Source organism: Mya arenaria, chromosome 5 (assembly GCF_026914265.1).
Source record: "Mya arenaria isolate MELC-2E11 chromosome 5, ASM2691426v1".
In the NCBI taxonomy this organism is placed as follows: Eukaryota; Metazoa; Mollusca; class Bivalvia; order Myida; family Myidae; genus Mya; species Mya arenaria.
The window spans coordinates 64492615-64508228 of record NC_069126.1 but is presented as its reverse complement, the minus strand read 5'-3'; the positions used below and the strand labels follow the sequence as shown (position 1 = coordinate 64508228).

At 34.6% G+C, this 15614-nt stretch overlaps 1 protein-coding gene across 1 annotated transcript in view; it reads right to left on the bottom strand.

The window, feature by feature from the left end:
* Positions 1-10835: 10835 nt before the first annotated feature.
* LOC128234110 (dual specificity mitogen-activated protein kinase kinase 5-like) overlaps positions 10836-15614 on the bottom strand; it is a 29605-nt gene continuing 24826 nt past the window's right edge. Inside the window, exons 20-21 of the mRNA XM_052948123.1 lie at positions 14597-14642; positions 10836-14086 (exon numbers count right to left, since the gene is read on the bottom strand). Coding sequence (XP_052804083.1) covers positions 13970-14086; positions 14597-14642 — 163 coding nt within the window. The 3' untranslated portion in view covers positions 10836-13969. The remainder of the gene's footprint in view (positions 14087-14596; positions 14643-15614) is intronic.

Here is a 15614-nt window from a genome sequence, read left to right as displayed (position 1 = left end):
TGTATAATCATTGTCCAGTGGGTGCTCAAAGCAGGCAACATATACAATTCCTTTAACTTTAATTGAACACACATATGCCTGATTTAAAACGTAGAGGCCAGCTGTAACAAAAAAGATCCTGGCACTATTTTTAAATAGTTGAAATAAGATGAGCCATTATAGCAAGATATTTGAATGGTTAACAGAATTATGAGACAGATCTATTAAATATAGCAATTCTCTGTTAGAGTTTACTCATCTACTTGTGATAACAAAAGTTATTGTTCTTTCTTTTCCAGATGGTTTGTCAGTCCCTTCTGCCAAGCATGCAGATTTGTTCAACCTGGAGAACCTTTTGTGTGAGGCCTGCGGACTTCGGTGTTCCAGTGAGCTTCAATATGCCGTTCACATCAGAAGGTGTCAGATGGGTGAACCAGCCAACAGTGGGTCTCTTGCATGGCTGTCAACGGAGGTGGCACATGTAACTGAGGCGAAGGTTAACATGGTAGAAAGTGATAGAGGATCGCTGTCTGAAGCAGGGGCAAATATAAGGGAAAGCTTGTCAAGTGGTCATCCTGGTATGGCGAGTCAGTCAGAGTTTAATGAGCTTAATGTTGCTAGTGGTGATTTCAGGGCATATTATGGAAGTCAATGTGAGAATGACATTTTTGAAAAGGTGCCATATAGATTACCAGGTGTGAGTTCCATACTCAAATTACCTGACAGCCTGAGGAATAATGATCAACCTCAGATAACTCCTAGATCAGGTTTGACTTTAAATCAGCATGCAAACAAACAGTTATCTAGCAGTTGCACAGAATCCGATGATCGTGATGACAAGAATTACAAACAGTTTAGTGCTGAAGAGGGTTCAATACTTAATGTTAGCAATCAAAATAATACAAGCATTGGCCAAAAAAGAAAATACAAGAAAAAACCGAAGTTAGACTTGAACACACACTGTATTGTTTGCAATACATCCTTTTGTAATACCGAAAGTTTAGCACGACATCTAAAGACATTAAAACATGAACAAATGGCGTCACTGAAGGGTGTCTTGACCAGGGGTCAGGCAAAAACATGTGGAAACCTGAAACGTAATCAAAGAACAAGTCTTCAAGGAACTCGTGGTAAGAAGCGTGATGTTGATTTAACTGAAAATCACAGATTCTACAAAAAGAAACAGAAAAAAGTGCCCATCTGTAAAGTAAGATATTCAATCCGGTTAAGAAACATAAATTCTGATGAAAGTATAGACAGTGAATCATTAGAGAAATCACACGACAATTCATTACATGAAACACAGCTAGCAGTTCAGGATTTACTATTAGTTAATGTACGAGAAACAGCTTCAACAGATGAACCAATTAATGAAACTTGTGATATTCTTGAACAGATTCTAAATTCCGATGAAAGAATTGACAGTGAAACATTAGAGAAATCGCATGACAATTCATCACATGAAACACAGCAAGCAGTTCATGGTTTACAACCAGATAATGTTCAAGAAACAGCTTTAACAAATGAACCAGTTAATGAAACACATGATATTCTTGAACAGGTTCTGAAAGAGGAAAAACACACACAATCAAGCCCTCTGAATGTGGAGGAAAATACAAAGCCTCAAGACTGTGGGAATATTTCGGTGTATGTTCAAGATGAACATTTGACAATGGAGGATGCTTTGAGTATAGTGACAAACGATGTAGCTCATTCCAGCAATGCAGAAATAACCCAAGTAATGCCAAAAGGAAACAAAAACTGTAATGGGGACACTTTTGTCAGTTCTGTCGAAGGGTTTTTCAACCAGGTGTGTTATGAAACCAGCCACACTGGGCAACCATGTTCTTATACTTATGTTTATGATCCTAGCTTACAGGGCATAAATGTGGCACCTACTGGCTCAGTGCCCAGTTTGAGATTTGAACCTTATGCAAACTTCCACAGCTTGAATTATGGGTCGGACCCACATGGCTACAATTATGAATCAGATACTCAAAACATGAATTACAGAATGAATTTACAGGGAATGAATTACGACCCAAATGCAAAGAGCAACATGCAGAGCTCGAATGATGAACTTTACAAAAAGAGCTTGAATCATGAACCTTACACAGAGAACTTAATTTGTGATTCTTATACACAGAGCTTAAATCAAAAACAATATACACAAAACTTGGATAATGAACCTTATGCACGGGGGATGAATCGTGTGCTTAATGACAAAGGCTTGAATCACAAGCCAAACAGACCGAGCTTGAATCCTGATCTAAACAGACAGAGCTTGAATCCTGATCCAAACAGACAGAGTTTGAATCCTGATCTAAACAGACAGAGCTTGAATCCTGATCTAAACAGACAGAGCTTGAATCCTGATCTAAACAGACAGAGTTTGAATCCTGGGCAAAATAGACAGAGCTTAGGCTGTGAATCAAATTTTCTGATCATAAATCAGAGACCTCATACATTTAGCATGAATGATGAACCTTATAAACAAAGCTTTTCAGCGGATAAAACAGATGGATTTTCTGATATCGTAATCAAATCACTAGGTGCTGAACATATAGGAAACAGTGATCATAACGTTTACCATGGCACAGGTGATCTATATTTACCAAGTTCTGTAAAAGAAAGCAGAGATACTAACATAGTGCCATTAGAAACTATCAATGGGAATTGTCTCACACAAACTACAGAAAGTTCCAATGCCAATGAACTGGGATATTTTTCCTACATACTGGGGTATGAGAACCAAAACTATGCACAAGGATTTTACCAAGATCCTTTCAATGATGCATTTGGTGGAGATGCAATTACTGGTACTACAAATACAACAAACTATGCTTGTGATGATGTTGGTAGTACTCAGAAGACAACCAGAAATGATTATACGAAGCCTTATAATGGTACGCAGAAAAATAGTGGCAATAATTTTGATTGTAGTGTGAATGAGCCGGTGCTTGCCAGAACTGGAGCCAGTGATTCCCCACCAATGGATTTAGATAGAAAGGTAGCAGAAAATACACTTTCAACAGCTTCTAGTAAATATGTAAAGACACTTACATCTGTGAAGGAGGATAGTGACTTGAACTGTGATGGGTTGAAGCACTTGGGTGCAAAAAAGAATGAAGATTTAATGTGTTGTAGCACATTTTTTTCTTCAAAGGCTGCATTAAAAAGACACAAACAATCAAATCGTCACAAACAAGTGATTTTATACACCCCTTTTAACCATGAAGTTCAGGAAACCTGTGCCTCAAATGGAGAGGAGCAAGAGAAAGAGTCATTTGTTTGTTGCAGCAGGAAGTATTTGTCCAAGAAAAAATTGAAAGCTCATTGGAAGGCAGCCACTCATCATGTGATCACCAATGACATGTTAAAGTATGGAAAATTTCTAGAAGAACTTCAGAAGGTTCCAAAACAGACCAAAGGTGAAATTGATAGTGAACAAGATACTGTAATTGTCAAAACAAAAGATACCAGAGCTGATGAATTACAAAATACTGGAATTGCTAATGTGAAAGATATCAGAGCTGATGAACTACAGGATACTGGAATTGCTAATGCGAAAGATATCAGAGCTAATGGACTACAAACTACTGAAATTGCTAATGCCAAAGATACCAGAGCTGATGAACTACAGGATACTGGAATTGCTAATATGAAAGATATCAGAGCTGATGGACTACAAAGAACTGGAATTGCTAATATGAAAGATATCAGAGCTGATGGACTACAAGGTACTGGAATTGCTAATGCCAAAGATATCAGAGCTGATGGGCTACAAAATACTGTAATTGCTAATATGAAAGATATCAGAGGTGATGGACTACAAGGTACTGGAATTGTTTATGCCAAAGATATCAGAGCTGATGGACTACAAAATACTGGAATTGCTAATGCCAAAGATATCAGAGCTGATGGACTACAAAATACTGGAATTGCTAATGCGAAAGATACTGAAACTGATGAACTACAGGATACTGGAATTGCTAATGCCAAAGATATCAGAGTTGATGGATTACAAAATACTGGAATTGCTTATGCGAACGATACTGAAGCTGATGAACTACAGGATACTGGAATTGCTAATGCCAAAGATATCAGAGCTGATGGACAACAAAATACTGGAATTGCTAATGGGAAAGATATCAGAGCTGATGGACTACAAAGTACCGGAATTGCTAATGCCAAAGATATCAGAGCAGATGGACTACAAAGTACTGGAATTGCTAAAGCGAAAGATATCAGAGCTGATGGACTACAAGATACTGGAACATTTGATGCACAAGAAGCAGGAGATGGACTACAAGATACTGGAATTGCTTATACTAAAGATACAGGAAGAGACGGACTTCAAGATACTGGAGTTGCTTTTACACAAGATACAGGAACAGATGGACTACAAGATACTGGACTTGCTTATACACAAGTTACAGGAGCAGATGGACTACTAGATTCCGTGATTGCTTGTACACAAGGTACTGGAGCTAATGGCAAAAATGAAGTAAAATGTACACATGTTCAGATAAAAGGGAAGGGGGATAGCAATAAAGCTACTGGTAATACAGAACATATTACAGAAGATGACAAGAGAGAGATAAACAGCTCCTGTGCTCAGGGGATAGCGAGAGTTAATTCCAATAAAGCTACAGATACAAACAGTTTTGCATCACAAATGGAGAAAGTTGAAAATAGTGTGATTGACAGTGCAAGTAAGGATACTGAAAGTGTTGAAGTGGATACAAACAGTTGTTCACAAGTTCAAAAGAGGTGTGCATATTTAACAGATTTCCCTCCAAATTCATCTGGTAGATTTATCGGTGACAATAAAAGCAGTTCTGATAATAGACATTCAGACAGACACGATATTACTGACAAAGGAATCACAACTGTGAGGGAACCATTGTTTTCATCCATGAATATTTTCAAATCATCTGCTGAACAAACGAGTGACAGTAAAAACACTAGACAAGTAGCTACTAAGGAGCACACTGGATCTTGTAAAAGTGGCAAATCAGCATTTGAACAAAATAAGAGACTCCGTAAAATACTTTGTTCAAAACCAAGAAAGGCATCTGCTACTACACAAAGCATGGACAAGTCTCATCACTCAATTGAACCAATTGAAGTCAGTAGTGAATGTCAGGGCATCGGAAAGAATGACAATTCTGATGCAAGAAAAAGGCAAAAAGTATGTGAACCGATTAAGCCAGTTGAGAGAGTGGAACTTATTGAAAATGTTGTCTCTGAACAAACACCAACACCTTACAAATATAAGCAAATGTCAGACAGAGTAAGTCAACTGAAAGGGAAATTTAAGAAAGTGCAAAAAGTCAGTACAACTAATGTAATGAATCAAGAAAATGGTCTTCTAAGAAAGGGTCAGAGCATGGATGTACAAATATGTGACAGTCAATGTAGAGAAAATGGTCTGAATACTAGCAAACCAAAAATTAGGGTACAGCATTATGCTCAGCAATCTGGTACAAAGGAGTGCAAAGAAATAAAGAATGAGGTAGTAAGGAAAAACATGGAAATAGCTCGGAAAGAACAGACCATGTACAGACATTGTAGTGAACAGCCCAAAACACTGGAATTTGGATCACATGTGAGTAGTATTACGTCTGAAAGTGAATACTCATTTTCCTATGAACACTCTACTGCAAATACGAGTTTTGAGGGCTTGGATAGTGAACAGACACGTGAAAGATTAAAGAAAGAGAACATGGTACCTTTGGAGAGAACAGAAAAGTTACAAACTGGCCAGAAGAAAAAGAACTGTTCATGTAATACTTGCAAAACAATTTTTTCATCACCCTCCAGTTTAAGGCGTCATATAAAAGACTCTCGAGTTCACCAAAAGAAACTTCAAGACGCAAAAGGAAATGCCGGAAACAAGTCAGAAACAAGCATTTTGGAACCTTCAGATATTGGTATTTCAAAGTCTGTTGGTAAAGATCTGATTTCGTGTACTGATATCACAATCGCAAAGATAGATAATGGAATAGGTGTGCAAATAGGTAGTTCACCCGCAACGGCTTCCAAAGCAACACCCGCAACTGCTTCCAAAGCAAGACATTTCTGTGCCAATTCTTCTACCGATTCACAACCGTCCAACATAGGTAATTCTCTTGAATTTTCTGATGGTAGGAAAAAAGGTGAATCTATTGAGTGTCCTGATGGTAAGGAAGATGGGCAAAGGAATGTTTGTACCAGTACATGTAGTGTTTGCAAGACAACCTTTGCATCACCCAAGGGGCATGTTAAACAACCACTATGTCAACAACATAGTCTCATCAATAAGCATGACACAGAAGGAATTGATCAGCTGGAAGCAAGCATATCTGAGCCTTCTGAAAATTATATGTCAAAACCTGTTGGTGCTGATAAAGTTTTAAAGGATGGAATTGAAATTGTACAGGAAGATAAAAAAGAAATTGATGTGCAAATAGGTAACAAACAGATACCCAGTCCAACAACAAGACATTCTAGTGCCAATTCTTCCCTGGATTTGCAACCACTGAGCATAGATGATTCTATTAAGCTATCTGATGATATTGACCTTAACTTGACTGACGGCCAGGTTTATGGAAATTCGAAATGCTACGAAGTTTTCAATAGGGAGGCTATAAAGCACATTGAAGATCGCTTTGGTGGTGTTATTTCAGAACTGAGACAAACTGGTGTATTAGATGACAATAGAGCTAAACTGAAGGTCTACAATGATGATCTAGTAGCTACTTGTGAAAATGAGCTTAGAGAAAAGATGAAACAGCTGTCTACTAAAACTATTAAAATCGCTGAAGAGAGATCACCCACATATAGTGATTTCATTGATGTTTTCATTGAAGATACTGTTGATGACACGATGGAGTTATCTTCAATTGATAGTCAATGGGAGTATACAAATGATAATGGAGTAATTGGGAAAGTTGATCCATTGAATGTTGTGAGTAAGAACATAAGTGCTGACAAACTTTCTGATTCAGTTTTGGAAACTGATTGTGTTGAAACCAATTCTGAAAACACACATTCAGGTTCTTTTGCAAAAGAAGAAAGGAACCAAGCTATTACTGAAACAGATGAAAATGAGATCAGTGATGTTGAAGCTGTATCTTTGAATGTTCTTAGTGCAAATGAAATGGGTGTTGTTAAAGAGAGGCTTGATGTTGAAAGCATTGATACTGAGGTTAGTGATGAAAATAATAATGTGAAAGTTGTTGATCCTGCAAGAAAATACCAAAGAACGAGAATGCCTTATAGGGGATTACAATTGAAGAGGAAATTACTTGTTGGTCACAAAAATCCAAAGAGAAGAATGATTGAAACTCCTGGGTATAGGATTGTGGATGCTGACAATGTGTATACATCAGATGATGATGTCTCTGCCATTGATTCAGGTGTTGGAAGCATTCACAGTCCAAGTGAGAGGTCTGTTGTCAGTGATGTGGCAGTAGAAAGCATTGGTGTTGATGACACCGGAGAAATGATTTACGAGATGCAGAACGAGAATGTTGCTGCTGTCGTGATGGACAACTGGTCTCACCATGCATACTGTCATGTTTGCAATCTGTGTGACCGCAGGTTTTCTCGGTGGAAAAAACTGCATGAACATATGAAATCACACACCGGAAAGAGAGCTTTTGTTTGTTCTATGTACAAGCCATAGGCTGAAAATCCTTGAATCTTACAGATCGCTATGGTAATGAAAGAAGGGTTGTTCGGGAGGAAGACATTTTATTGGTCCTTTATACTTTCTTTAGTTGAAAGGATTTTTGCGTTACATGTACAAAACAACTTTATTTTTGATAGTCATAGGAGTTTATAGAATATTTGACAATCCATTCCATAATGTTTATATGTCTTAAATGTGACTGTTATTAATGTATATCATATAATATTGCTTATGTACATTATTGATTTTGTGTATCATTAGAAGTTCAGATTCATTTTAGCTATTTTTCTAGTCTTTTTGATATCCGTTTTCAGAAATGAATGTCTTTTTCACTTCATATTAAAGGGACTTGCTCAGGTTTTTTATATGTGAGATAAAATGTGGCAAATAATTAGGAGTATTAAAATTAAGATTCCAAAAGCTGGAACCCTTCAGCAAATGTTGATAATTTCCTTAAATATTGTCTTTGAGGACCACATTTTCATAAGGGTTAATAACAGCTTTGTTGTTGTTGTGTGATTGGTTGATGGACATTATCACATGAGGTTATCAATGTATTGTTAAGAGGTAAAATATCCAGCACTTTTGTATAAGTCCTGGTGGCCTTGTGATTTCGGCTTTGGTTTCCTAATTTTTCAATAACTGTACTGCCTTGGGTTTGCAGACCACTAAAACCAAACTACTTTGTTGCACTGTAATTGTATTTTTCTGCAATGTTGATCATAGAGTAAAATAATGATAAAATAAGTGTTTTTAGATGCATTTACAGGGAAACCAACTTTTGGTCCAAAAGATGAGCAAGTCCCTTTAAAGCTGCACTCTCACAGATTGAACGTTTTGACAACTTTTTTGTCTTGGAATGATTTTTAAGCAAATGCATGTAAACCAGTAATATAAGACTGCTGACAAAAAATATGATCGCAGATTTTTATATTTAAGTTCAAAAATTGATGTTTTATGCATTTCAGCATTACGGAAATATGAAAATCTGCAAACTGATTTTTTGGTCAGTAATCTTTTATCATTGGTTTGCAGATATTTATGCAAAAATTTGCTCCTTCCAAGACAAAAATATAAAGAAGTTGTAAAAACGGTATATCTGCGAGAGTCCAGCATTAAGGAATTCGACCAACAATTAAGCTAACTTTCTGATAACCCTAATATTGAATGTTGTTGCCTAACCACATAATTTTGGCATTATTTGAAAGGTATTAATTTGATGATTATATGTAAAGTAAATGATCAAAAGAACATTATACATGAAGATATTATATATATTATCACATATTTGTGTGCTGAGTGCCTTAAATTCTTCATGAAGCTAAGTATGATAAAATGACTGTCAAGAAAAAAAAGATTACTTTCATTAAGTTTCATAAATTGAAATTTATAGAACAACGGGCTAATTGTTTTGATATTTTTTAAAACTGTTAACCTCATCTAAATATTAATTAATTTTTAAGTGGACTTTTTTATGACATTCTCATATTGTATTATTTTAAATCTTGTACAGATTAAACAGGTATACTGAAGGAAAAAATGTAAGAAATACTGCAGATCACAAATGTGTCCATTTTAGTTTCAGAGCAATTAAGATATCAAAGTTAACAACGATGATAGTAACAAGGTTGTTAACTTTAGTTCTGAAGTTCTGAGAACAAGCCCAATATTTGCAATACAGTAATATATGCTATCTGTGAAATATTTCATACAATGTGTTATATTATCTTGTATATTAAAGTGTTGATGTTTGTTTCTGAAAGTATTTTTTCAATGTATGCACATTATGACAAGCTAAGAAAATGGGTCAGTAATGCTGTTATGGTGTGTAACCTTAACGCAGCAGTTATTTACATATTTGGGATTATATTTTTCCTCTGAGTCGTTGACTTTTTAAATATTTTCCTACCATGTAAATACTTATATTCTAGTCTTCCTTTTCAGATTATTCTTAAAATTTACTTTTAAGCCGAACATAATTGAGGAAACAAAACAAAAATATTTATTTATTTCTAATCTTTACCAATATTCCTGATTCTTGATAATTGGAATTTTGTGAAAAAAACTGTTAACATTTTATGTTTTCCAATATTTCAATTTAACTGAAAGCAATATTTCAAATTGATAACTATATATGCTTTCTAATGATAATTATGAAGCTTTATGACATGTTTTGTTTATACATGTTCCCAATACATGTTTTACCATGTTGAAGTATTATCATGTTTCTGTTCAAGTTATTTTAATAAAGTTTTAAGATATGGCATTTTACTTGTAAAATGTTTACCAAAAGTTATTCAAACAATATACCTGAGAATATGGATTATTTATTTCCCTGCAATACATTGTTAAAGGCAAGGGAGAGAAACTTGCAGGGTCAAGGTCCTACTACAAGATCATGTGTGGCAAGGTCAGGGTCACAATACAAGTTCAAGGGTGACAAGGTCAATTTCATTATACATGATCAATGATTTGAAGGTCAGTGTCAAAATACAAGATCATGTAGACTGATCTAGACTGTGTCTCCCTCACCAATAAAGGATTTTAACAATCTTAAGGAACATGTTTAACTTGTCAAGGACTGAGACATGTAGAACTCTTATTTGAACTTGGCAAGTTCAAGGTCAAAACACTTAGCTGCAACACTGAACAATGGAAAGACATCAATGGTCCACTGTTCTACTCATCAAGGCTTTGGAACAGCGCCATCTCAAGATCATAATACAAGGTTAAAGTTTGAAGAACATGTTCATGTTTGCTGCATTATTTTGTATACACATCTTAAAGTATATCGATGATTTTTTTTATCACATATTTATCCTTCCGAAAAAATCAGATCGCAGTTTTTCATATTTATGAAATTTGACGTTTAATCGCTAAAAGCCTTACTAAGCAGTTTTAAGTTATAAAAAAAATCAGGTTTTGGCAGACTTCTTTATATGTTGTCAACGTCATTGCGCAAAAACTTTTACCTTAGCACAAATTAAAAAAAGGTTCAATGAAACTTGGTACACATGTTGCCAGAGATATTATGCACATAAAATGAAACGCTCATCGTTATTGATTTGTTAGTTGTCAAGATAAGCCCCTTGTTGGAACATTGGCCATCGATCAGCATCGCTTTTGTTTTGTCTCTGTTTTGATCACAACACCACTGAAAACAACATCACCATTTTTGATACCTTTATTATCAAATAACAATCTTGAATGATATAACTATCACAGTAAAATAATATAAATGTTTCTATATTTTTTGTACCAGCACACTTGTAGAATTACTGTATACACTTAAAATATAATAACAAATGTGACTGATACGTTCAACCTAATTTGGGATAAACATTAACATGGGGATTACCTTTGCATATAGAGCAATGCCCTAGAATATAACAGAACTATGATGATTCATATCAATCACTAGCTAAACAAAACTACCATAATTATACATGAATGATCATATGCTGCTTACTCAAACTTGCATTGAACTTTTGAAAAATAAATCTCTTGATGGCAGCACAAATGTTAAACAGCAGATGTACTTTATAATGTCTTTTAGTTATAGGCACCTATATAATACATACATGTGGTAAACAGGACTTTGTAGCAACAAATCAAATTTAATTTCATCAAAGCAAAATATGATCACTCGACAAAGTCTTTCTAAACTTGATTACTCAACCAAGTCTTTAAAGCTGCACTCACACAGATTGAAAGTTTTGACAACTTTTTTATTTTTTATCTTGGAACGAGCCAATTTTTGCAAAAATCCATGGGAACAAGTTATGTAAGACTGCTGACAAAATTTAGATCGCAGATTTTTATATTTAAGTAAAAAAAAGATGTTTTATGCATTTTTCTTAAACCATTAGTAACGGTTTAAGCCATAAAACATTGATTTTCGAATGGAAATATGGAAATCTAAGATCTGATTTTTTGTCAGCAATCTTAAATCATTGGTTTGCAGAAATATATGCAAAAAAATGCTCTTTTCAAGACAAAAAATAAAAATGTTGTAAAAATGGTACATCTTTGAGAGTACAGCTTTAATTTAGATTTATTGACAAAGTATTTCTTAACTTGATTACTCAACAACATCCTATTACATAATCTACTTCAATATTATTAAAGCAATATCTATGAATTATAAAAATCTTGCTGAAAAAAACTGGAAAAAACATATACCGGTACTGTATATGTAGCACTTTTAAACAATTTAAATACTATATATGTATGTTTCAGAAATAAGTGGAAACTAAATAATTGTAAGAATTAAAACAGAAACAAAGTCTTTTTCATAAAATTACATACTCCGAAACTTCACTGCACAAAGATGAAAAGACAAAGTTTCATAATTCGGCTTATAATTAAAATGAACAAAGTAATATAAACGATTCTTTTTTTGTTATATTACGTTTTGTGCTCTTTGGTAATACATGTATGAAATGCAATCAACACATCAACAGCATGCAGTGGATTGTAAATTGATGTATAATTCATGGTTTTAGGAGTTATTGAAAAGTAATGGACAATATCCTGTTAAACTTACCATTCCAAACAGTAAATTCTCAAAAGATAATTTCACTTCTTATACCATGCAATACTCTTTGGTTATACAATGTATGTAATACAATAAATGTAAACAACTCATGTGGATTGCAGCCATTATAAATAGATGTGTAATACATTTATTTAGTTCATGCTTTTCATGGGTTTATTGGAATATAATGGTTTATGTCCTGTTAAACTCACCATTTCAAACAGTTGGCATAAAAATATAATTTTACTGTTTCACTGAATTTAGCCTGTTCTACTCTCAAATTAAATGAAATCGCACACAGTGCTGGGGCACACAGTGCTGGGAAAACAATCAATGATGTCATTTCTTGTATGACTGAATTTTGATAAAATTTGGCGTCAAATAATTACTGATATTGATCCATATTAAGCATGCAATGAAAAGTAAAATTGTTTGGTTTAGTGTTGGATTGCATTACATTTCACCTTGTATACAGCAAAAGTAAATATTTCACTCGTCCCAACACCTCACATGAAAAATATCTTTAAGTGCTCACTCTTTGAAAAAATATTGCTTTCTTTCATGCTTTTGACAATGAAACATTGAGTTTAATCATAATCAGTGAAAATATCAAACCCACGGGTAGCGGCGTAAATAACATCTTTTTCAAAAAAGCGTGCAATGAAGATTTTTTTTTAGAATTGTACAAAACTTGGAAAATAAGCATAAAAGAAACAGAAAATTTGCCAATCGTGAAAATATGTTTTTCTATGACACTCGTGAAAAAAAAATATGATCTTACACTGAAATAAACAAATATCCTCTAGATATTACACTGAAACAAATATCCTCTATATAAATAACACCTTGTGATCAGTTTAGAATCAGAGGGAATGTAATCTGCAAAGCGCTGCATAGAAATTTTAGTGACCCTCAACTTTTTATATTAACACTCTCATATACAGTCAATGGACATGTAGTAAAACAACTATTTGAATTTATATACTTAACTCGATTCCTTTTGTATCATTTCAGAAAAAGGAATAACTAACACACCTTTTATAAATCAAACAGTTGTTGAAAACATGGCACTGTTTTTAAATCTTGCACAACAGAAAACTACATTAAACAAGACTCGGTGAATAAAAATTGCATGCTTCACCACATGCAAAGATACCTGCAAGTACCACTAGTCAGTACTAAAGCCGTCCTTTTCTTTAATGGAAATGGCACAACATAATATCTATTATGCACAGCATATACTAAAATATCATTTAGCACCATTCCATAGCTCATTCATGTAGATGGGTTGCTACAAGCTTTCATTTAACAGAACTGGACTTGTTAAGAGTTAGGAAGGGTGTTGACTGCTCCAAGCATTTGTCTGGAGATTGTAGCTTTCAAAACTTCTAATTAGTTAAAGACAACAATTGTGGATGAAACATGGCTTGTTGAGTGCACCGTGGTTAAAGCAGCTTAACATAAAGGTTGTTGAGTGCATCAGGCTGAGAGATCCTGGATATTGCAAGTGTTGTCCAGTATGTACAATTACATGGGTTGTTGAGTACAATATGCCACCAGCAGTTTGCAATGAGGACTGTTAAAAGGCCAGACTTATTTTTTTATGGATTGATGACAGTTGAGTGCATCATGCTTTGAGCAACTGTACATTAAGACTGTTGAGTGCTCTGTTCCTTGAGCAACTGTAACTATGGCGATTTTTGGATATGCTCTTTGTCTTCAGCAGCTTTAACTATAAGGACAGTTGAGTGTTCTGTGATTGAGCAAATGTTACGCTATGAAGACTGTTGAGTGCTCCGTGCCTTGGACAACTGGAGTTGACTGGTTATCCAGGCTGACAGCACCTTAGAAATGTTTCTATCCTGTAGGTACTTCTGGATCAGTGGGTGACCCTGTAAGTATATTTAACATATCTATAGAAAGTCTAACCTCAAGGTAAAAAAGGGGTTAGAAACAAGGTTAGATTCCAATTTCAAAGATTTTGGACAGAATTAAAAAAATTCTTATTTTTTTAATATATTAATTATGTATGGTAAAATGATATCTGTTTGACACAATACTTGAACACAATACACCTAATGGAAGATTTTGTGGTATCCTCTTATTCCTGCAGATATTAGACTATTAAAGCTAAGACATACCACGGACATATAAATACATACATTTTTATATTTCACTGATTTAAGTTACAACTAAAGTCCTTTCCTAAACTAATGGTTGTATATTTACTTGATTAGGTAATACATTTACAACTTACATTCGATAAAATTTGAGCAGTATGATCTTCAATAGTCACAATTTCGTGCTTTACATGGAATGAATTATTAAAAAAAACAACTTACAAGATAAGATTAATACTAAACAGCTTTGTATTACATGTTATCTTTTAATGAAAGGCATACCAGAACATTTATTTGGGTTATTCGCCTATCTGGATCTTTCTGCATACTGAAAATCAAGCGTGAAAACATTTAATACAATAGGGTTTCCAACATCGGATGGAAAATGTATTTGTTTCAACTGGAACCAAATACTACTGTCTCCAAATGAACTTAGCATTTGAATGTTTAGGAGCTTAAAATGGTCATGACTTTTGCTCGGCCCAAATACACCAAGCGAATTCTAAATCAACTTCCACATCTACAGGCTGTCAATTGTCTTCACACATCAAAGAAAGCAGACTGCCACCATCTGTGATTGAACATATTCTTTTACTCATCTGATGCTCCAGCCAGGATTTGAGAAGGGCAGGGTGCTAGGTCAGAAAGGGCACTTGTGATGCGCATTGAATGAGCCTTAATGGGGCACTTGCAAGGGCCAATGTTCAGTTCATATTGTGTAATATTTACAGTTATTTCTTTTAATAAGAATAGTTTGTTAAATGGTTATGAATACCTTAGCTATTTTCTTTACTTTTAATAGTCAAAATTCTTTATATTCATTATTTTTTTATAATTATTTCTTAAAATTGACTTGACAATATGTCCAATAAATATCAAATGTAGTTTAAAACTGTAAGAGAAACCAGGCTGTATGCAAAAAAATGATTTAAATAATCATCCAAGGTGGCTCTGTCAAACAAATGGGCCCAGCAGGGGATAGTAAAAAGGCAGCAGGGTGCTGGAAAAGGGCAGCAGGCCATCCCCCACCCCCTGCTATATAGACCTTGCTGGAGCACTGAAATCAATGTGGGACTTATAACTACTATGGAGTGGCCACATATCCCCTAAAAAGATCCATACATGTACAGTTTGCGTTGGTTTCGCATCAACCAGCCTATTTCATTGTAGCTTTAAATCATGCTCTTTAAAGTGCTGGGTCTGTATTCACTTACATCAGAAAAGCCAAATTTTAATTTTGTTGTAAAAATGTTAAAACAGCACATGTGGTATGGGGTTTTTTAACAGACTATTTATTCAC